Source organism: Strix aluco, chromosome 2 (genome assembly GCF_031877795.1).
Source record: "Strix aluco isolate bStrAlu1 chromosome 2, bStrAlu1.hap1, whole genome shotgun sequence".
NCBI lineage: Eukaryota > Metazoa > Chordata > Aves > Strigiformes > Strigidae > Strix > Strix aluco.
In genome coordinates this window covers 129554446-129576608 of record NC_133932.1, presented here as the reverse complement: position 1 = coordinate 129576608, position 22163 = coordinate 129554446, and the positions used below count along the sequence as shown (strand labels likewise).

The window sequence follows — 22163 nt, the reverse complement described above, 5'->3', positions numbered from 1 at the left end:
AGGTGAGTATGATCTCCAACGGGAGCTGAAAAGCAGTCTATTAATACCTTCAGTGACCTTCTAACTATACAGTAACTTCATGGTCACATACAGCACTTATAAAATGTTATGGCTCACTATTCTTAGATGAGTACATGGTGGATTCAAAACCGCCAGACGGAGCAGTGAGACCTACACCAGAATCTAAACGCAGCAGATAGACACAGGCTAGCATGAAAACAAAAACAGTAGTGATGAATGTGGTACAGTTTTGCATAACACTGAAGATTCCCTTTTTCAGGAAATTCCTGAAGTTCTCAGGGAGAGCAGTTGCAGTGGATATTTTATTTTTAAGGTGTTATTTTGGGATTACTTCACTGTATTGATATGCTGTTTATCCAAATGGTGAAGATGCAGTGTCTTACAAGAATCTCAGTCTTGTTGGAGCAAATCCAGGTGCCTGTTTTATTTCAACAAGTTTTCACTATCATGAAATTAAAGGGGCACTGTTAGTTTAAATATCACTTGTCAGAAATGTTTTCAGTAATATGAATAGCAGTAATTCCCAAGATCTGTATAGTTAAGAGTGTATATACTATATATATAGCTGTGAATTTTGAACCAAGCTGAATTCAAAATGTTGTTCCTCATTTTCTTCTTTCTATGCATCTCATAATTTGACCAAAACTTTCTACATTATATACTCTATTTCAAGCAGATATTTAGAGAATCCCATGCCCTGTCTGACAGATATAGATAATCCCAATAAGCCTTTCAACTGAGAATTCTGGAGGGGAAAAAAACCTACAAAATTATTCCTAAACATACTGTATTTTCAGTCCAGTGTTACCTCCTGCGTTTCCCATGTAGTAGTAGATGAGTTTTCCAATAATTTTGGAAACTTTAAAGCTTGAGTTGTCTCAGGCAAAGCTGTTTATTTGCACTCTTATGTCTGCAGATGGAACTGTGCAGTCCTGTTAGTATGAATTGCAGCTAGATGCTCAAATATCCCTGTTTGCCCAGGAAGAAGATGGACACACTGAGTGAAATTCACTGCACGTAACTGTAGGCATCAAGAAGCTAGATTTAACCTCTCCTGATAGACAATGGAAGAAAATGAGTGATTTTAAGGAATGATTGTCTGGCCTGTCCTAAATCCTATTGTAGGATGTAATAAATCTCCCTCTGAGGTAGCCCCTAAAAGCCTGCAAAAGGAACCTAGAATGGTCATGCCTAGTTTTTAGTTGTCTTTATTTGGGCAGAGGAATCCTCTCAAGGCTAGAGTCCTCCACCCTGCTCCACTGTGTCACACTTGCTGATGATAAGATTTTTGCCAATGCAGGAAGGACATTGTATACGTTCAGTTATCAGTCTTCCCACTTGGCAGTCTTTTTCATAAACCAAACACTCAGATTCTCAGTCCTCACATGCTTCCTTTAAGAGTTGACAGTAAAAGCATCTTGCTTCTGGGAACTAGTAATAAGTGCCTCCCCCACCACCCTTGCATCCACAGTCTTGGAAAACCTGAGAAAAAGAGTTCATTCTCTCTGGGTGGTATCATTTTATGGTACAACATATCTGAGGCAAATGTCTGGTCTTCCCCTTCCTGTCATCACAGCACCCAGTTGTGGGACAGTCACCCTACATTTATCATCATAACACTGCATTGAGATAGAACATGTCTCACATTCATGGAACCAAGTGTTGGGAACCGAGGCAGCAGAGCCTTCCTGAAGTCCTGCAGTGAAGTAGAGGCAGAGATGAGGATAGGACTTGCTTCTCCAAAGTCCCAGTCTGCAATGTCCTTGCCTTCAAAACAGACTGTTTTCAAAGGGATAGAGAGTGTCTTCACCTTTAACTTCTTCCTTCCATAGTTAGAAAGAGCTTTGGGAAACAGGGAATCTGTGAGCTGGGGTCTCTGTCCTGTGCAAGGAAGAGGGAGCCTGCTGGATAGCTGCCATTGCAGTGGGGAACTCCAAGGCCTTTTCTGCTGCATTACATCAGCATTGAGCAATGGGAGGACTCATTTGAGCCAATTGTGGGTTGTCATTCTTCCTTCCAGATTCAGTGGCCTCTGAAATCACTTCATTGTCTGCGGCAGAATCTGGCACAGGCCCATAATGCCAGGTTACTTCACTTCCCTGCAGAATAAAAGATTTCTTCAACCATGAGAAATTATGTCCTGACAGTGCCATTCATTAGGGCTCCCACCTGTAGACTGTTTCATTTTCAGCTTACTCGCAAGGTGCTGAAAAGTCAGCATGTGTGTTATCACTTGACAATATACTACAGCTAATACCTCTTCACCCTTATGTATGTTGTCCCTTACTGCTCTTTGCCTCAACAATGGCTCACAGTAACACTCAGATCTTAGACTTCACTCTCTTTTTAAAAAGGCTTGTGCAGCCCAATTTCACCAGAGCTCTGGGTTCTGAAGAATTATACATATAGGGAAAAAAAAAGTCTTAGTTGGTATTTTTTTCCTTTTTTTAATTAGATTTTGTCTACAGCTGCTGCAGAGAACTGGACAGTGGTACATTTTTTCTTAAGAAAGGTATTAAGATAGTCCAGGGGAACTGTCTTTTCTGACCTTATGGTTCAATGTATGCCCTAAAACCAAAATATAGACATTTTTGTGGCAACCAATTGTCTCATAATTCAATTTCAAACTAAATGTTCTTCTCCACAGCTTTAGACATGAAAGAAGTTTTTTCCAACACTTTCTTTAAGATTTCATTCTAGGAAGAGTCCTGTAGACACCAAGCCTTGTAGCTTCTATCCATCTATTGTGTTGTGCATAGCAGTACATAACGTCTTATCATCTGTATAACTGAAATACTGTGGACTGATAGCTATGGACCAGCTCCCCATGGTGGCAGGTGCTGTACAAACATAACACAAAAAGAAAACGATCCTTTCCCCTAATCAGAAGTGGAGAGACAGCAGTCAGTCACAGGAAGACAGACATACACCAGGAAACCAAGAGAAGTGTGGTGGGATGTCTCTAACTACAGACATTTACATAGACACTTTTTTTTGGACGGGGTGCCTTCATCTTTTCCAGCACTGACCTTCAGTGGCTGCTCCAGACAGGGAAGGTCTGTAGTTGTGTATTGTGTCATGGATAGCCCAGGGCATCCCAAACCCCTACAGTCAAGTGAGGTGAGTCCCACCGTATGTTTCTTAGCAGTGTCTTGTATCTCTGCCCCCATCTGTTGTAAGCATTTGTATCAGTGTCATGTCTTCTAGGATTGTGTCTATCTGAATTTGTGTCTGGAGATCAAACAGTCCTTTAGACAGAATTTATTCAGTCACCGTAAATAAAAAATGGAGGAAACAGTCAAAGAAGGAAACTATTATGCTAATATTTATTCCTTCTTCCCACTGAGACTCTTGAAAACAGCAGTATCAGTGTGATACAGGAAAGCTGATACATTTGAGATAAGGCAGGAAAGGGACATATAGAGAATTATTCAGTGGAGGGTCTGCAGTCATCTAGAAGTGACTGCTGGGCAATCTGTACTTTGTCAGAAGAGTAAGAGTGACCAAGAGGCCTCGTTTGGTGTGGTGATCTACTACAGTTAGGAAGACCTGTGAGAGGAAAGCTGGGGAGGCCCTGGAGCACGCATGGCAGTTGTGACAGAAGAGGCTGTACGCTCATGGAAAGCAAGAGCCCACCTGGACCATGCTGCAGCCCTGACTCCCACTATGTAACCACACCTCACACTGCTTTCACCCTCTACAAGACACGGGCCAACTCCTCCATCGTGGAGAACAGCAGAGCCTCCTGGGCAGTGGGACTGCGTATCTCATCGGGAGGCCAGTGTATGCAGAGTCCAGATAAGGAAGGGATCTGTGATTAGTATGGTACTAAGCTGGTGGAGTCTTACTAATTAGTTGCCTACTGATACTCCAGGTATCTTCCTCGCTGTCACATGATTATTTCCTGGTGGCCCAAGAGCAGCTGAACTGGTGTCACCAGCCCTGGCTTCCGCCTGACACCAGCTGTATTCTCTAGCTGTGTTTCTGCTGGAGACATTTGCCCTCTACCCCTGGGGACCTCTCCCTCACGTTGTAATTCTCCTCTAATCGTTCATAGTTGAGAAAGACTTGTCTGAATAGTTGAGATTTTTGTAGCACTTGCTTTTTCCAACCATCTGTTAAAACGTTTCCACAGACCCAAACGGGGTTGGTGCTAGGCCCAAGTAAATGCAAATTAGAAAAATCACATCTAAGAATGTAAGATCCTGTAACATCTCAGCTCCTCACAGAGGGTCTGTGCATGGGACAGAGCTTTCACCATGCTTCAAGCTCTCCTGGTCCTTTGTAAGGGTAGCAGTGGGGTGAAGAGGTCAGTAGAAGGCAGCAAATAAATTGATTCCTGTGAAATTTATATTTCCTTTCTGGGGTAATGGTGATCAGCTGGGAATTTTGGCAAAACCTTTTGCGGATTTTTCTCTCAGTTTAAACATACTGCAGGATTTTTGCCTTCTTGGCTCCAGTTTCCTCTTTTCTTGCCAGATATCATTATAAGGATGCAAGAAGGATAATTAAAACCCATGCGAAGAATGCGACTGACAATTAAATTCAAATATCTGCCTGATGAGACAACATAGGTGACAGACCACAGAGCTTCTGGAGCTCCAATGATGGCAGGAGGGACCCCGGGGGTTCACCCCACGCCTGGGGACCCTCCGAGAAGGGACCTGCCACACTGGGGACCCAGGCACTGGGGACAAAGAGCCCGGTGCCCTCGGGGATGCGGAGGTGCCACCACTGCACCCCAGAATCCTCCGTCCCCAGCCCTGGGGTAGCCTCGGGTTAGGGGATGGCAGCCCCTGAGCTGCTGGCAGTGCCGGGACACCGCGAAGACAAACAAGGATGGGGAAAAAAACCCCATGGTTTTCCTCAGGAAATAAGTGAAAACAGCAGTAAAAGAGGAGAAAAAGGGGGTGACGCCCCACCGGGTGCACCGGGGCGGCGGCCGGCGGGGGGAGGCCTGCGCGGAGGGGCGGCCTCGGGCGGCGCGACCCCCCCCGGCCGCGGGCGGTGGGACGGGCAGGGGGCGGTGGCGCCGCCGGGAGCGCGGCGGGGCGGGGCGGGGCGGGACGCGGCGGCGGGAGCCACCTGCGGGAGGCGCCGCCTCTGAGGGAAGGCGCCCGGCGGGAGGGAGGGAGAGAGGGGGGAGGCACCCCCCGGCCCCGCGGAGGCGGCGGGAGGGATGGGACCGGCCCCGCCACCTGCCTGAGCGGCTCCCGGAGACGCCGCCGCCGCGGGGAGCTGGTAGGTAGCGGGTCGCCGCCGGCCGGGAGGGTGCCGCGGGGTGCGGGTCACGCCGGCGGACAGAGGGGCGGCGGGGGCCGTTCTCGCCGCTCGGTGCCCCCGGGCCAGCGCCTCACCTGCCGAGGAGAGCCCGGCGCTGCGGGGCACCCACCGTCCCCGCCGGGCGCTGCCGCCAGCCGGGCTGCGGGAGCCTCTGTCCCGTCCCGTCCCGTCCCGGCTCGGCTCGGCTCGGGGCGAGCCCTCCGCGCAGAGCTTAATCTTTAACCCGGCTCGCATCCACGGGAGCGCACCCGGCGCCGCCTCCTCGGCGGCGGGCAGACAAAAGGGATAACGCGGCTTCTCCCCGGCGCTGGGGCGGCCGGGGCAGGCAGCACCGCTGCTCGCTGCGGCCGGTGACTAACTTGGAAGGGGCGTCTGGTGAGGAAACAGCTGATAGAAAATTCGCCTTTGCTGCGTTTCGCGCTCGGGAGGCGTCAGAAGCAGCTTTCCGGTTGAGCCGCAGCGGTCCTCTGCTTTGGTTCATCACCGTGGCTGAGAACATCAGTATTTGGGGATTTTTTTTTTTTTTTAAGAACTACATGACACGATCTCTTCAGTGAAGCGGTTACTGGAGCCTGCGGCAGTTGTTTGCCTCCTGCCCCGGGTGAGGTCCGAGGGGTCGGTAAGGTCCCGCCGGAGACCCGGCTTGTGCGCGGCCCCCTCGCTCGGGTGGTTCGGTCGCCCCGGGGCTCATGTCCTGGCTTACGTCTTACCCTTGTGTTCAAGTTGACCGTCACTGTCCGCCTGTAACACAGTTTGCTCTTGTACGGTGAAAGCGAAGCTGCTTTACGTGCAGGGAGAGAGAAACAGGGAAGAAGGGAGGCAGTAAAATTATTCTGTAGGAATGGGACTAAGTAGTAAACACATAATACGATCCCTTTCCTCCGTGTGTGCCTGTGTCGCTGACACACGTGTCAAAATACCCGCTGAGCCCGTTGTATATGTTAACAGATGCTCTTGGCCTGCCAGTATCCAAGTTCGTTTCAGATTTTCAGAGACATTCTTTTTTGCAGTCCTCAGTCTAGCGGGTAAAGCTGTGCAACTCTCCCACCACCCTCAGCACCGCAGGCAGGCTAATAGAGATGTTAGGCTTTAATGGCAGCAAAGGTTCCGTAATTCTTAAAGCACAACTCAATTATTTTTGCTGTGTTTTAACAAGTTGTGTGACTAAGAAAAACAGCAGAGATATTTTGGCACGGTAGTGACAGTGATTTAATTCACCTTTATAATTTGGTTTGAGGCAGGGTTTTCTCTCTTACTGTCTTGGTTTTCTTCCTTCCTTTTTTTTTTTTTTTTTTTTTTTCAATGTTAATCATTCTGGCTTCCAGCACTGTGGAAAAACTTTCTTCGTTTCAAAATGTAATGGAGACTGTTTGGTTCATGGGCTTGCATACTGGATGTTCCAAGTTTTATTGTTATTTAACCATCTATTACATGAACCACCCCTGAAGTAGTGAACTCTTGCGAAAAAATTACTTGCTTATTAGAAAATGATTCATGTCCGTCCTGAACAAGGCAGTTCTCTTTCACCAACATCTATCTCAAGGCGTGAATGCCCGCAGCCTGCAGGAAAACGTGTCTGTGAAGTGTTTTAGCAGTGTGGGGAGCCCCGGGGTAGCTGTCACTGTTTCCATTCTCTAAACAATTTTAATGCCATTAGCAAGTGCGTTTATGTACAAACTGCTTTCTAGGGGGCTCCTAGGCTGGATATCAGAGCAGGGCTTTGTACTGAGTCAAAGGGTGGATTGAGTTTATGACACAGTTTAAATAGAAACAGAAGAACAGTACTACACTAGAGCAGCACATTGTAATTCATTCAGTACCGTTTTATGATCGCTGTTCAGGGAAGTACACGCTTCTTACCAGGTTGTTCGGTTTGAGAACATCTTTCAGGGTCACCCTCGAGTAAGCAGCTGAACGTAGAGAGTGTCAGCCCTGGTTTTGGCAGCTTTTTGGTTTTGTTTGAAACAAAAAGGAAAAGAGAAAGGAAAAGGAAAGAAGAGGCTAACTGGTAGGTCTCTCTTTACATTTAGACTACTTCTTAAATTTCTTCATTTTTCTGCTTAACCATTTATATTTTAAGGAGAAAGGATCTACACAGAAGAGGTACTATGCACTAATTCGGCATCTCATTATAAATAAGAAGTATTTGTTCTATTTACTCCAGCCCAGAGCTGATTTAGTACAAGTTATGTCTCTAGATAAGACATAATTGCGAAGAGTTCAGTAAATGTCTTGGGTTTTGAGCACTTTTAGCTTCTGTGATCAGGTATCAACTCACAATGGTATTTTATTCTTAAGTTTTAATAACATTTTAAAAAATAGAAAAGTTCTGTAACTGATGAAAAGGCTTTTATATCCCATATATCTGCAATGTGATTATAGCACAGAAGCAGCCCGGGAGCAGTGTAGGAAGGCTTGCTCAGAGACGTAACGTGGAATAAGCACCACTTTACAGAGCACAGCACAGACACAGATAACCATCTTCTGAAAGCTTTTTTGGGGACCAATCTAGGTTCCAGCTCCTGCCTTGTTCTCGTCACAGGGCGGCTGCCCTCTACTGTCTAAAACTGCCTTGGAAATGTTGGCGTTGCTGTAGTGGTGATGGTAGGGAAATAAGGGAGGGCAAGTTGCAGGGAGAGGTAATTCCTCTTCTCAGCCTGGGTGATGCTCTCAGAGGGAGCAGAGAAGTTGTTGGGCATGCAGCCCCTTCATCAGGTCGCTGTGCTGACAGGCACGAGGGAATCTTGCTGCTTGTGCAAATAACAACTGACAAAGACACTTCTAATTTTCTGCTGCCAGCTAAATAAACCAGCCAAAGGCCAGCATTGGCTCAGTTAGCATGAATGGTTTTTAGATCCAAGAAGTGTTATGAGTGATGCAATTTAGACAGAGATTCTATCTATCAGGAAAGCTTCACATGTAATTTGTGGGAATAACTTTGGTGTGAAGCAGATGAGAGCAGACTGCTTATGAACACATGCTCTTGATAGTGGGATCTGCTACCTGGTGCACAGCGTAACTGTGATTTAGTCTGTTCTCAGCTTCTAACTGGGAGATCAGCAACCATTTCTGCATACAGTCCTCATTGTCACAATCAGGACAGTTAAGAGTTAACTTATGCCAGTGTATATTGTCTTTGTGGGGATGGAGTGGTATCATTTGTCCCTATTACCTTCTTTTTCTCTGTTTTCCTAATCACTCTTATATAGCAAGTATATTTGATACACAGCAAGTGTTCTCTGGGCCATCCTTATACCAATGTGAGACTACCTCATTTCATAGCTTGCAAAACCCAGCCACATCCAATATTAATCTCTGCCATGAAAGGAGCCAGAGGAGCTGCTGGTTTTCCTTGACTACATAAGTATTTTCCAATTTTGGGACATCCAAAATCATGCAATCCTGATTCATGTTTAAAATGCCCTGTATTTTCTCGACTTGCCTGTTAGGTATAAAACAATACATACTGTAGAGCTTAACCCTTCCAGAAAAAAAATATGTCCCTTTAAAGATGTCCTGTGTGTTAACGAAAAAATTACCAACAGAGTGTCTGGTCACATCTGGAAGACTCAGTACCTGCCTCTGTGACATCAGTAGCATCAGCTCTGTTCATCTACATCTGTTGTTTGGAAGGGAAATGTTTTGATATCCTGAATGAGTCAATTGATATTTTGAACATTGTGTGCTTTAACTATAGCCTCTAGTCCCAAAGAGGACGCTACCAACAGTGGAAGAACCCAGGCCCAATATTTGAGTTGAACACCTTTGGGCTTTAGCAGTCTGTAGCTTCTGAATTCTTGTTTGGTGCAGCTTAGGGATTTTTGTATTCCTACAAAAAGCACTGGAGAGAAGGATTTTTCTTTTTTATTCATAGATAGCTGTGGTCATCTTCTGCATCATTTGCTTTGGTTTACTCCTTTAAGGTATTTCAGGAATGATCCTGCAGTTGTGATCAGTGTAACCTCAGCAGGGTTTTAAATATGTGTAAGCTCAACATAATTGTGAAGTTTTGTTTGAATAATCTTTGTATGAGGGAGATCCTGCCTGCCTTCCCACCCAGGGCGCAATGCCTCCTGCAGCGATTCAGCTGTATGGCTAATTTTCAAATAAACTAAAGTTACACATTTTCTTGACACAGTACTAGTGCACGCTGTTCTCTGCAGTCTGAGGCACTCTGCCTGTGGTTCATAAACACATTTACAGTCCCATTTGCCTCCCTGTGTTCAGAGGGGGTTGGTTTGCATTTCTAATTAATTGAGTTTATAAAGGATTAAGCCAGTATGTTAACTGAAAATTCCATCAAGAATTGTAAATTTACTTCATTAGCTGCCCTAGTGTAATCATATCATATTCTCATTTGAGTCTAGGGGAGAGCAAATGCTACGTGGAGCAGAAACCTTCCTCTGGTATGAGTTGCAAGGGGAAGTGAGTCTCTTGTGTGGTCATGTTCTGCAACCCAGCTCCTGTTTAGGTTATCTTCTTTGTCCACCCATCTGTTCCTACCATTGGCTTGATGCCTCTGGCTAAGACTGCAAACGGTGTGAGGTGATTTAAGGACCTCTCTCAATGGAATCAGTAGGTGGGAGCTTTCAGAGAATGCTGTGATCTAGCTGAAGTAAGACACATCTACTCTGCAGGAGCTATGGTTTCCCAATGCAGGAATTTACACAGTCTGAATTTTCTTTACACCATGTGAAGACAAATACCATAACTTCCCACTGATGTCAGCTGGGAGTTGGTGGCTCAGCACACCTAAGGGTTAAATGCCCCGTGTTTCGGTGTTAACCTGGGATACTTGTTTTGAGATACAGGTTAAGGCATTAGTTTAACACTGAGAAATCTGAAGTACTTAATGATAGTTGGCTCCATTCAAATTTCTTGACCCTTATAATATTGTACTTGGTTAGCAAGCCATTACTTAGCAAGATAGATTAATCTTGCAAAATGTTTGGGTGAGTAACTGGATTTCCTTTTGCTTTCCCCAGGCCGGCATTCAGAATGGCAGGCTTGTCCACTTTAATCCTCCTTTTGTGTGCTGCTAAAGATGTGATGCCCTCCAGTTCTCACTGGAAGCCAACTTGGCCATCTTACAGAGTTCCAGTTATCCTGCCACAGTCTACCCTTAACTTGGAGAAGCCACAGTTTGATGCAGAAGCCAGACTGGAAGTGGTATCTCCCTGTGGCCCAGCATGCCACAAAAGTTCTCCGCTGCCAACTTATGAAGAAGTGAAGAACTACCTGTCCTATGAGACCTTGTACGCTAATGGTAGCCTCACCGAAACTGAAGTGGGCATATATATTCTGAGCAACAGCGGTGATAGGTCACAAGGCAAATCTCGAACTAAGAGGCAGATCTATGGCTATGACAGCAGGTTTAGCATTTTTGGGAAAGATTTCTTGTTGAATTACCCATTCTCCACATCGGTGAAGCTATCTACAGGTTGCACGGGGACGCTAGTGGCTGAAAAGCATGTTCTTACTGCCGCTCATTGTATCCATGATGGCAAGAGTTACGTCAAAGGAGCTCAGAAACTGCGGGTGGGGTTCCTAAAGCCCAAACTGAAAGATGGCAGCAAAGGGGCCAATATCACCAACTCGGCAATGCCTGAGAAAATGAAATTCCAGTGGATCCGAGTGAAACGGACACATGTCCCCAAAGGATGGATCAAAGGCAATGCCAATGACATTGGCATGGATTATGACTATGCTCTGCTGGAGCTCAAGAAGCCTCATAAAAGAAAGTTTATGAAGATAGGTGTGAGCCCACCAGCAAGACACCTGCCTGGAGGAAGGATTCACTTCTCTGGTTACGACAACGATCGTCCAGGAAACCTGGTTTACCGTTTCTGTGATGTCAAAGATGAAACATATGACCTGTTGTACCAGCAGTGCGATGCTCAGCCGGGTGCGAGTGGATCTGGGGTGTACGTGAGGATGTGGAAGAGGCAGAATCACAAGTGGGAGCGTAAAATTATTGGAATATTTTCAGGCCATCAGTGGGTGGACATGAATGGCACCCCACAGGATTTCAATGTAGCTGTTCGCATCACACCCCTCAAATACGCACAGATCTGTTACTGGATCAAAGGCAACTACCTTGACTGCAGGGAAGGATAAAGACAATGAAACTCCTTGAAAGCACTTAATGACTGGTTTTAATTACTCATCTGAGGAAAGGCTAGACTGCTGCTGCAGATGTGTGTGATACAACCTTGTAACATCGGGCTGTGATATATAGCTTTTCAAGCAAGCCACCTTGTTCTTAGGACAGGGGCTCTATGGTGCTGTCATTACAGCTCGAAACTGGGGAGAACATCTGCTGGGTGGGGAAGGAGCAGGTGGACTTGCTGAATTTGCCGCTGAGCAACTGAAGATTAATTAGGGGCGGATCAGTAAACAGTACAAAATCAGAACCGTCTCCAAAGAATCTTATAAAAGGGACGCTGTTGACTATCTCATGCCTACAATGTTTGTTTTAATAAATTCTAGGATTAGTAGAAATGCTTTGATCTGAACTTTTAAAAGAAAATATTTCTATGCTGTTGGGGGCTGAAGAGGGACATTTAATGGTGTTTGCAACCCAAACATTACAGCTTTGTGTTCCTGCATGAGAAAGGGAGTGTGAAAAGGGCAAGGCATGTGCTGTGGGAGATGAATGCCACACAAATAGCGTGAAGGGTAAATAACTGCAAAAGACTTCTAACCTTCTTTCAGCCTGAGTGATTTGAGACTTTATTAGTAACATAGTTAAGAAAAATGCTTTTCGAGCAAACAGACCTTGATGTTGCAAGGACTTGACTGTGAAGATGATGTTGGTCATATGAGCAGTGCCATTGCATCCTGCTTTGGGAAACATAAATCATACATGGGCTTAAATCTTCACAGCAGCTGGGGCATAGCCTTACACCTAGCAGGATCCCTATGACTCTACTATTATAGAAAGTATATGGGCACAGAGACTTGTTTTCTGTTGTGATCTACTTAGATCTTTTAAGGAAAATCTTGTGTCAGCAACTCAGATTTTCAGAGGGGAAGCCTGTGTCGGGTCTTGCTGGCCATCTGAATTGCTGCCTGCAAAGCAGCTAAAAGGGAGAGCAGGACAAGGGTTCTACTGAGTTTCCCCACTTTTTGTGGAAGATCCATGGCGTGCTACCTAAAAATATACCAGCTAGAGAGACCCTAGATTTGTAAGTGTGTCTCTCTTGTATCCCTTTGACAGTGTAATTTGTATGGCATCTTGACTTCTGTTTCTTGTGTTGTTTGGGGTAGGAATCCTCCCCATCAGACTGTTGAGTCACGAATAATTCTTGGCAAACGCACAGTTCAGGAATTTTGCAGCTGGAATAGAGCCACATTATAGGGTGCAATCTGAGTTTGCTATGAAGTGATGCTCTGCTGTCTCTTATAGATAAGTGACTTACATTTTTACTGTAGCAGAAGTGTAGTTTGAAACAAGAACCGTCTTTTATAGGCAAAATCAGTCCAGCCAAATACTTGTAGCTCAGCAAACAGCATTGGGAAGTCAATGTGGTCTGTACAGTGTTTCTCAGGTGGATTGTGCCACATATTGCAGTAACATGGTTAAGTACATGCTGCCATGCCAATACTGTGTATTTAAATAGGATAGATACTGGCTTCAGTTCCAGTTTCCCTTCCATCCATCTCTCAGTCTCCTGAAACTTCCCAAGTTGCCCATAGTGCTTGGTGTTGTGGGGAAAATGCAAGTCCTTGATGTGAAATAGCAGAGCTGGGAAGGAATGACTCTAAACAGAGCTTCCCTATGCTATACAAGGAAAATGTTAATTCAGCTAAGCCTTTCTTACACTCTACTAATTACTATGGCATTTGTAAACATATGCCTGATGGTGCTTTATCTTTGTGATGGCTTTGGCTCTAGTTCTGAAAAACATTTTTTGCTAGAGCTGCCTATGATTATTATTTTTATAGGTGCAGCGTACAAAAACGTGGACCCTTGTGGGCTTTTGGTGCACTCAGATACAAGCAGTTACTAATGCTTTGAAATATGAATAATCACCATATGTATCTGATGGTCTTTTTTTGCCTTTCTATTTTGATTTCCTTTACTTTATGGCTGTTATCTGGAGCACTTTTGTTTGAATGTATCACAGTGAATAAAGAAAAGTTATGGAATTTCAATGCAGACATTCTTGTATTTGTATTATACTTGGGTTGTACTTTCAATCTCGTTTCAGTTAGTTATTTGGAAGGACATTCAGATACAGAACGGATGTATTAATATCCTCAATGCTGTTTATTTTCCTTCAGTTTTCTTTTGTCCCACCTGTTATAGAAGTTTTTTTTTTTTTCCAGTAGGCTTAATTACTCTGTGTCTTTGGACAGTAATAATCAATCTTAGCTTTCGTATAACCCTTGCAGTTCCAAAGCCAATCATGAGCTCAGATTAGTTGCAGCTGAAAATAATGTATTAGACTAGAGAGTCACATTTTTTTTATTAACTTTAGGATCAATAAACAATGGAGAAATTTGAACCAGTCAGTATAAGGTCATAAATCAGGTCCATCTTTTTTTTCTTTTAGTGGATGCAGTACAAAAAAAGTTCCTCTGAAGCCAACAGTGAGACCCACATTTTCTTGAGGAAAACTGCAGTGCAGAAATGTTCTGCTTTTTGATTTGGGAATTGCCGTCCACACACCTTTCCTTATTTCTGGAGGTGCACGCTACGTCATGTGGGCTTGAGAACATCAGTCCTGGGTTATGGGACACATTTCCCATCCACTGGTCTTATGTTCTCAACTGCTTTGGACTGTAGACTAAGATCTTTTATGCTCTCAAAATGACTGTCAGAATGGAGTTGTACAGAAGGCAAATGAGCTTGAGTAATGTGAGCAAGTTTTTTTAAAAAAAAAAAAGTATGCAGCAAGTTTAGTGTAATCAGGGGTGGGAGAGTCTCTTTGTACTGTACACCCTAGGCAAACATTCCAGATTGTTTTTGGAAAGAACAGGAAATCTCAGATAATGTGGGCAGAACAGTTGTGCTAGAGCCCAACATTGTTTCACCTGGGCCCACCCGAGCTGAGGGTAATTTTACCAGTGTATTCATTCAGAGCGGGGTTGGGCCATTGCCAGGCAGGTCTGGAAGTTGCGTTCGGAGTATATTTACTCTGATGCTGTAAACGGGGCTCTTTTAAACCCAGACCTTTAAACCATGAGAAAGATAACCATGCAGCCAACATAGTTCACCAAGGAAGCACAAGTAACTATATACAGACATGACACTAGAAATGTTATTGTCCAACTGATCATAACTGCCGATAATTTGCAGATCTGAATCGAGTGCCTCATTGTTCTTGTATCTTAAGGCAGGACAGCAGATGGGTATAGAGGGGCTGTTTTGGTTGTGAGTGGAAAGGATTACAGTCTTCTGCTCCTGCATCTTTAGGAGTCTGACATATGAAAAATTCTAGTTAATGTGATATAGCTCCCTCGGAGAACAGTACTGGAGGTGGAAACTGAGGTCTTGAGAAAGCACAGACCATGTCGAGCGTTTCCAGAGCACACAGTGAATTTAGCCTACTGAAGACTGCAGAATATCGAGGTTTTTTCTCAGAGGAAAGGTATTTTCCTTGCATCTGTAATTGTTTTGCAACTGAATTCCCAGGCCTGCCTGTTTAGAGGGCAGCCCTCGTCTTAAAGTTGCACGCTGAACTCCAAGCAAGTATAATACATGCTTGAAATTCTTTTCCGTGTTTCCTCTTAATCTGCCATTTGTTAGCGGGTTTTGGTAGCGTGCCAACGCAATATGCACAGGCCCTGAGAAGAGAAGCTTTCAAAGAGTGGATCAAGAATGATGGGTGGGTAAAAACTTCTTTGCTTTCCAGGAGTAAGGAGGAAGCATGGATAGAGAAGAGCAGCAAAGAATGAAAGGGCAATGTGATTCGCATCACAGGAGCAGGATTCCTAGTGAGTCGGTTGCAGTGTGTATCACATGTAGGGATGTGCATGTGTGTAGCATTTTTATGAATAATACTGTTCATTTCCATTCCCTGTTCTACTAGGTGTAGTAAAAACTTAGGAGCTGAACTAAATTAAGCCTCTTAAAATGAGTGCGTAAATACCAAATCTGAAGCTAGTGTGCAGCTCGTATGAGAAGTTTAGACTGCGACTTGTCTACAGGTACACAAGAAAAGCATAAGTGTCAGTGACATTAGAATTAGGAACCTGATCTTTTCCACCCACAAGATGTTTTTTCCTGTCTCACGTGATGACTGTTAAGTTGCATGTGCTTTGTGCCTGCTGTTAAAGGTAGCGTGGGCTTTTATAAGTAAATGATTAAACAAGATGAGGGAAACATCTTAGCATGCTCTAAACGCTATTATTGGCACTGATTATTCCCAGGATAAAATTATCAGCGATGCTTTGGGTGTGGATTAATTTTGAACTAAATGGGAATAGGTTGAGTCATGAAGCAGGATCATACTGGTTTTTATCTAAAGATCTCTTACAGTAATTATGGTTTTTATCTAAAGATCTCTAACAGTGATTGTGGCTCAAGGGGAGACAATGAATGTTCGTCTGTAAACTTTTTATGGACAATATTTTTTTTGCAATAAATTCCATTTGAAAGATAAGCAGATCTACAAGAAGTTAAACACTTCTATTACTTCATCAAGCAAATGATCATGATATAAGATGCTCCATTTAAATAGCACATATAGTGAAAGTATCTGATACCTGTTAACTGCCATTTGCTCATTTGTTCTCATTTCAGTTTTGGAAATCACCCTTCATGCCGATTTGGTGAGGAGAGAGTATTTTTTCTGGCAAGCCAACTCAGTACAAAGAACGTGTTCATGAAATACTGACATGTGATGGGATTATGAAGGTTGTTAGCTCTTATTGGAGTGACAGCAGTAATAATGTATAATAGATTTTTCCAGCTTATCCTAAATGATTTCCTATAACTATTTTATGCCACATTATCATAAATTCTGTGATTTTCCATAGCTTGCATACATGAAGATGTTAATTTAATGATGATTTAGATATTTTTTTTTTTGCATCCCCTTAACTGTGAAGCCAGATGTATTTACTGCTATGGGCAGGTCCGAAGAGGACAAAAAAGTTCACATTTGCAAAAGCTCATTAAAGGCTTGTTTAACATAAAGTCCCACCTCTGAGCTGAGGCTGAACGATATTTGCCATCATACAGAAAGGGTAGGTTTACATGGGGTAGTTTAGATGAGTTTAAACCTGAGCTAGCTAGAACACAGTTCCTTTTTGGTATTTTCCCGCTGTCTCCATCCTTCTTTTTCTGTTCCTGCCCATCCTTGGAAAAGAAAACTTCTCAGGATGAAAAAGAATGGAAATCCTTAAAAATGAGGGATAAGGTGCACTTCAGAAAACCTATACAACTGGCACGTTTGTGCTTTCCTGCTGCAGAGAGGGTGCGTACCCAATGGCTTTCTGAATGGAGCACATAGGGGCTTGTTTCATTGTTGGTAGGGAAAGGAGCATGTGAGGCGGTGCACACCACTGCGGCGCAGGGTCGACTGGCCATGGGACCAGAGGCTACAGAAACAGGTGGAGCGACAGGGGCTTTCTGGCCCCCGCCATCTCACAAAAGCTTCACTCAGCAAAGAAGCGTGGGGTGGAAGAAAATGTCACACTGGGCTTCATCCCGCACCCACCAAAGTCTGCTATTGTGTTGGGTGGGAGCAGGATCTGTGTGCAAAGGGATCTGCCACACGGCTTAAATGTCACCAGTCGTGTGGGAGCACTTCTCTCCAGCCAGCCCTTCTGAGGGATCATTGTGGGCAATGAAAGGGCAGGAAAGACTTTTCCAGAGTGTGTGGGTGGGGGAAAAGCAACCCTTCGTGCTGGGAACGCATCAGATGTGCGGATAACTCTGAAACATCTTTTCCCTGAAGTAAAGGGTTAGGCTGAGTGAGCCCTGCAGGTGGAAGGAGAGCAGCTTTGCTCAGCAGGACTCCTCCCCATGCCCAGAGATGTCTCAGGCTACAGCAGAGCAGGACAGGGATTGCCACACTCTCACCTTTATGGATGAACTGCTGAATGCCTGCCACCTGCGGGAAGTCGTTATTAACAGGAAGAATAATAAAAAATAAGAGAATAACCTGAAAGCAGCTGTGAGATATGTTTAGTTCAAAGTACCAATTAAATAACTGTTTACAAATGGGTACCCAGAAACACTTGTATTTTTCAGAAGTACCTGTTGCCACTGCTATTGTTGCCAGTGCTAAGAACCTTAACTGCCTGGGCTGAACTCAAGGATGTGAGTATAAGGTTGTGAGACACCCACGTTAGAAATTCGCATTTCCCAGGCTTCACTGTAAAAACAGACTTTTTGTCTCCTTGTTTCCACCAGACATCATTCAGGAAACACAATCCCCTTTTAAGTACATGATCTTAAGCTTTGTATCATGAAATATCCATAGGGTATTTCTCAGTAATCGACTCCCTGAGTTCTTTCTGTGAGATATTCTGCTGTTCTTCCCAGCTTTATGTCATCAGCAAATTTCATTAATATGCTCCTTCTTGTGCAAATGTTGCTGGTGGATATATTTAGTTAAGACTGGCTAAGAGTGATGCTTGAGAAACTGTGCTTGTAATCTCTCTCTATCCTGACGATTCCCCTTTCAGCACCTTTTGTCTCTGTTTCAGCCAGACCCTTTTGCTAATAATTCCCTATATGGCACCGTTTCAATTGCTTTGCTGAAATCCAGTTAGATGAGGTCCACCAAAACCAATTATTATAAATTAAATCATTGCTTGAGCAATGCTAAGAATCTGCAACAAATTATGTGCAAAATAGATGGCCTATTTCATCATGCTCACTTTAATCTTTATTTTAATGTTCACCAGAAAGAAATACTTCAATTAAGATTACAGTTTTGGGGCATAGCTCTTAGTGTAATATTATAAAAATAATTGGGGGTCTTATGGGATAAAATCTCAAAATTATCTAGGTTTCAAGCTTAGGAAAAAGTTGTATACATTAATTTTTATTATAAACTCTAATCCAGAACATAAACACTGTATTGGTTCTCTTCATATAGCTCATTGTTTAGAAGCTGATAAACCACAGATAAAGCCTAAGAACACAACTGTGATTTTTTTATTCTCTATAGCTGCCTTATTTGCATTGTTACTAATCTAAGCAGACGCAAGATCTTTAGCATCATCCTGATGATAAAACAGCTCATTCTTTTGATGTCAGATAAAACGCAATTTTGATATGATTCTGAAGCCAAGAATCATAAAATCTGCTGTCATAAAATCTTCCTCTACACTTGAAAGGGCTGCGAGACATCTGGAAATAGAAGAACCTTTTCTTTTGCCCCATAAAAAATAGTGTTGCCCTCTTTTTCCTCCCAATTTTGTCTCCTGCAATCTGGAAAGATTACAAAAGCAGTCTGTGAAGTCAGTTTATGAAAGGCTTTAGTAGAAATCCTCTGTTTGGGGTATGAAATACTTGGCATATTTGGATGAAAGAGTTAAATCAGCAATCAAAGTTGCAAATATCATTGGCTCTAGGTCGCAAAATCCTCCACTATTTCAGAATTGCCGCTGATGAGAGGGACACAATTTCCTGCATCACCACCGTGCCTCTGCCACAACCTCGGAGAGATCTGCAGCATGCAGGGGTGACCTGGCATGAGCTGGGGGCTGCCAGGACCCCTATTTCCCCCACTGCAGGGCAGCGGGAGCAGCCTGGGTAGTCCTGGCTGCTTAGCACTGGCCTTAGTGATTTCCCGCACCATCATGGTGCAACCGCCAGAGTCATGTACCCATCTGACCTGAGAAAATCCTGTTTGATCACTCTTAGGTTTGACTAAGGTACTTCCCTATCTTTTTTTTGGGTTCTTTGGGTTTGGGTTTTGTTTTTGTTTTGCTCATCTCTGTTGTTAGCTGCTCCCAAACGTACATAATCATATCTTCCCTTGTGATACTGGGAGAACCGCAGCCTCTGAACTGATGTGCAGGGAGACCAGTACCAAGCACTGACACCTTCACTGTTGTCACTTGCTTTCAAGTGCATTCTTTTTCCAGAAATCCTGTTGCTGAAGGGACAAGCCATAGGAAACCATATGCCCAGCAATGCACGCTTGCTTTTGTGAAAGATCTGTAGGTTGAAGGTGAAATGGGAACAGGCTGTGGGATTTAATGAACTATTTCACATGATCCCTCTGAATTTAATACATATGGTGGCTTCAGGTCTCACAACACTTCACAGGAGACCAAATACCATTGCTACTATATTATTTAATAAACATGGAAATCAAAGTCTGCAACTTCTGAGTTCTGCACATATTTTTGCTGCTTAATGCATGATATGTGCCTGCTAAATGTTCTTACCAAGGCAGAACATGTTATATTAAATGGCATGTAAAAGAGAAAGCATGGCTTTGATCTTCAGGGTTCTTGTGCTACTTGCCATGGAAGGTTTACATTTGCTCTTCATATACTATACACAATTTGTTTGGCTTTCAATAAAAAATGACAGACAGAATTAATAACAGTCCTGATATCTCATCAGGAGATGCATTCCAAAAATATCTGTCTATCTACATAGTGAGTGCATGAAAGCCTATATAGGCTCCTTGTCAATAACATTCTTCTGCTTCACTCAAAGAGAGAATTTTCATTAGTTTGGGAAAATGTTTTCCTCATTATGTTGGCTCACTTTCATGCATCCAGAAAGATCTTGAGGGTGACTGGTCATTTCTAAAGAATAAACCTTTCACACTACTACTGCCTAAGTTTGTCTTCTGTTTATTAAAAAAAAATAAATAATCATAGAATGTTCTTTGTGGAAAAGGATGAGGCTATATTGTAATGTTCTGGGACACGCTGGAGAAAGACCGTGGTACTGTTTAATTAAGGAGTTTTATCAATGTACATCAACCTTGAATTAAAGCTGTGTGGGCCAAGAGGATGCTCACATTTCTGAACTTTGGAACAGTTTGGAGATTGTAAACTTAAACTGTTCTACAGAAATCCATCTGGTACCCACACTGGTCAGCAGCGTACATGGACCATGGTCTTACACCACAGACCCTCCATCATTTGAGCTAAATCAGAAACTGCATCACCAGATAGTTGGGTTTTTTGAGGGTGGGCCAGCTATGGAGCCAGGGATGGGAGTTATCTTTGTCCTTATACTTCTCAGACACTTTCTGACAACAAAAAAATGGTTAAACTCAGGACTCTCAGATTCCAATCTCTGCCTTAATGAACAGAAATTCCTCTGTATATTTTCCTGCCAAGTTTTATCTTGTCTGCTGCACTCCTCTTTCTTCCTCATCGTTACCATCTGGTGCCGGGGACATTCCACATTGTGTTGCCCAAACTGGTTATCAGAGAGTTAATGAATACCTGGGTAATATGGGATGGAGACGGGCTCCATCCTTCCTGCATGTCCTGTTTAGTCAGTGGGATTTCCCCCTCTCCTCAGCTTTATTTGTGATGCAGTAAAAATAAATCAGCAGAGTTCCATGCAGTGTTGTAAGCAGAGTTTACTTTTAATCAAACTATGTGGTCTTTTTACAAAATCAGTGACGAAGCTGCTATTAAATACCTTTGAAGTTCTTCATAGCCTCCAACCTCAAATGCTCTAGCAAAACAGATCCATTAAAGCTTTTAGCTAAGAGATAAAGAAGGTGAGTAATTGGAGCTTGGAAACAAAGCTGGCTCCATTTCTTTTGGAGTGTTGAATAACTCTTCAAATACCAATGGGCATGAGCAAGCCCAGCCTAGGAAGGGAAGGAAGATAAGAACATGTTTGGATGCAATACACTCTTGAGAAGATGCAAATGATGAGGGAGCAACCTTCTCACAAACAAAATCGTAGTTTTGTGTCAAACACAGTGTCAAGCTCAAGGACTGTCTTCATGTCAAAAATGGAAATATCCACCAGCTACGGTGTGGTCTGGGTACCAGCAAGCAGAAAACAAGATCCTGGTCTCTTAAACTGCATGTCATTTATGTCTTGTGGGATCCAGCTGCTAGACTTATGTCTATCCACAAGGTGATAGGTGACATTCAGCCCTTTGTCTTGACTGATGACTGTCCAAACACCAAGAGCTTTTTCTAGTAAGGTCAAAGTCAAGAGGTGTCTATAAAATTGCTAGACCAGGAGGCTGGTAAGAGTGGGTTTCTGCCTGGAGGCAGCCTGTCTACCATAAGGAGGAGCTCATCTGTAAATCAGTAAAAAGCCCATCCAGCCAGAAAAAAGAAAGCATTAGAGATTAAAATCATGAGGTCACAGTACACAGGTTTGCTGAAAACCGGAACCCTTCACCTCTGCACTATTTCAGTGGGAAATACTCCTCCCCTGATGATGTGAAAAACTAACTGAAGCTGCAAATTCCTTGGAGAAGACAGTGAATACAAAAACCTTCTTTCTCCCAGGCTCACTCACCAAGCTTCTCAGTCTAGTCCCTATCTCCTTCCACAGCCAGTTACCTCTTTACTGGCTTTTCTTCCTCTTTTTAAGTTCACCCCTACACCTGGGCTGGTTCCTGTCACCAGTGGTCTAGGCTGGCTCCTCATGTCCCCACAGATGTAGGAGAGGAGGATATCCTGGTCATGCATTCCCTTCTTCAGCCTATGCGTCACCTCTGCATTGACTCCAAATCTGTATCTTTGACTATCTGTCTCCAACCAAATCCTCCAAGTCACAGTCTCACGTGAAAATTTAGATCCTTCTCAACTTCTCTGTCACTTCTTCCTAATCCCAAATTTCTAGCTGCCCACTAATCCTTTCCCTTTTGCTACTCCTATCTTAAACATTTCCATGTTGAATTAAAATGCTTATTACTTGGTGCTCCTGGGAGTCTGGGTTACCCAGAGCAGAG

At 43.7% G+C, this 22163-nt stretch overlaps 1 protein-coding gene across 2 annotated transcripts; it reads left to right on the top strand.

Moving 5' to 3' along the window:
* Positions 1-5118: 5118 nt before the first annotated feature.
* PRSS23 (serine protease 23) lies at positions 5119-13461 on the top strand. 2 transcript variants are annotated; one of them, XM_074816309.1, is made up of 2 exons: positions 5119-5262; positions 10290-13461. In XM_074816309.1, exon 2 carries the CDS (start codon positions 10303-10305, stop codon positions 11419-11421), a length of 1119 nt encoding a protein of 372 aa, XP_074672410.1. In that variant the 5' UTR covers positions 5119-5262; positions 10290-10302; the 3' UTR covers positions 11422-13461. The 2 variants fall into 2 exon arrangements, with proteins under 2 accessions (XP_074672410.1, XP_074672411.1); XM_074816310.1 differs by lacking the exon at positions 5119-5262 and adding an exon at positions 5683-5905.
* The last annotated feature ends 8702 nt before the right edge of the window (positions 13462-22163 follow it).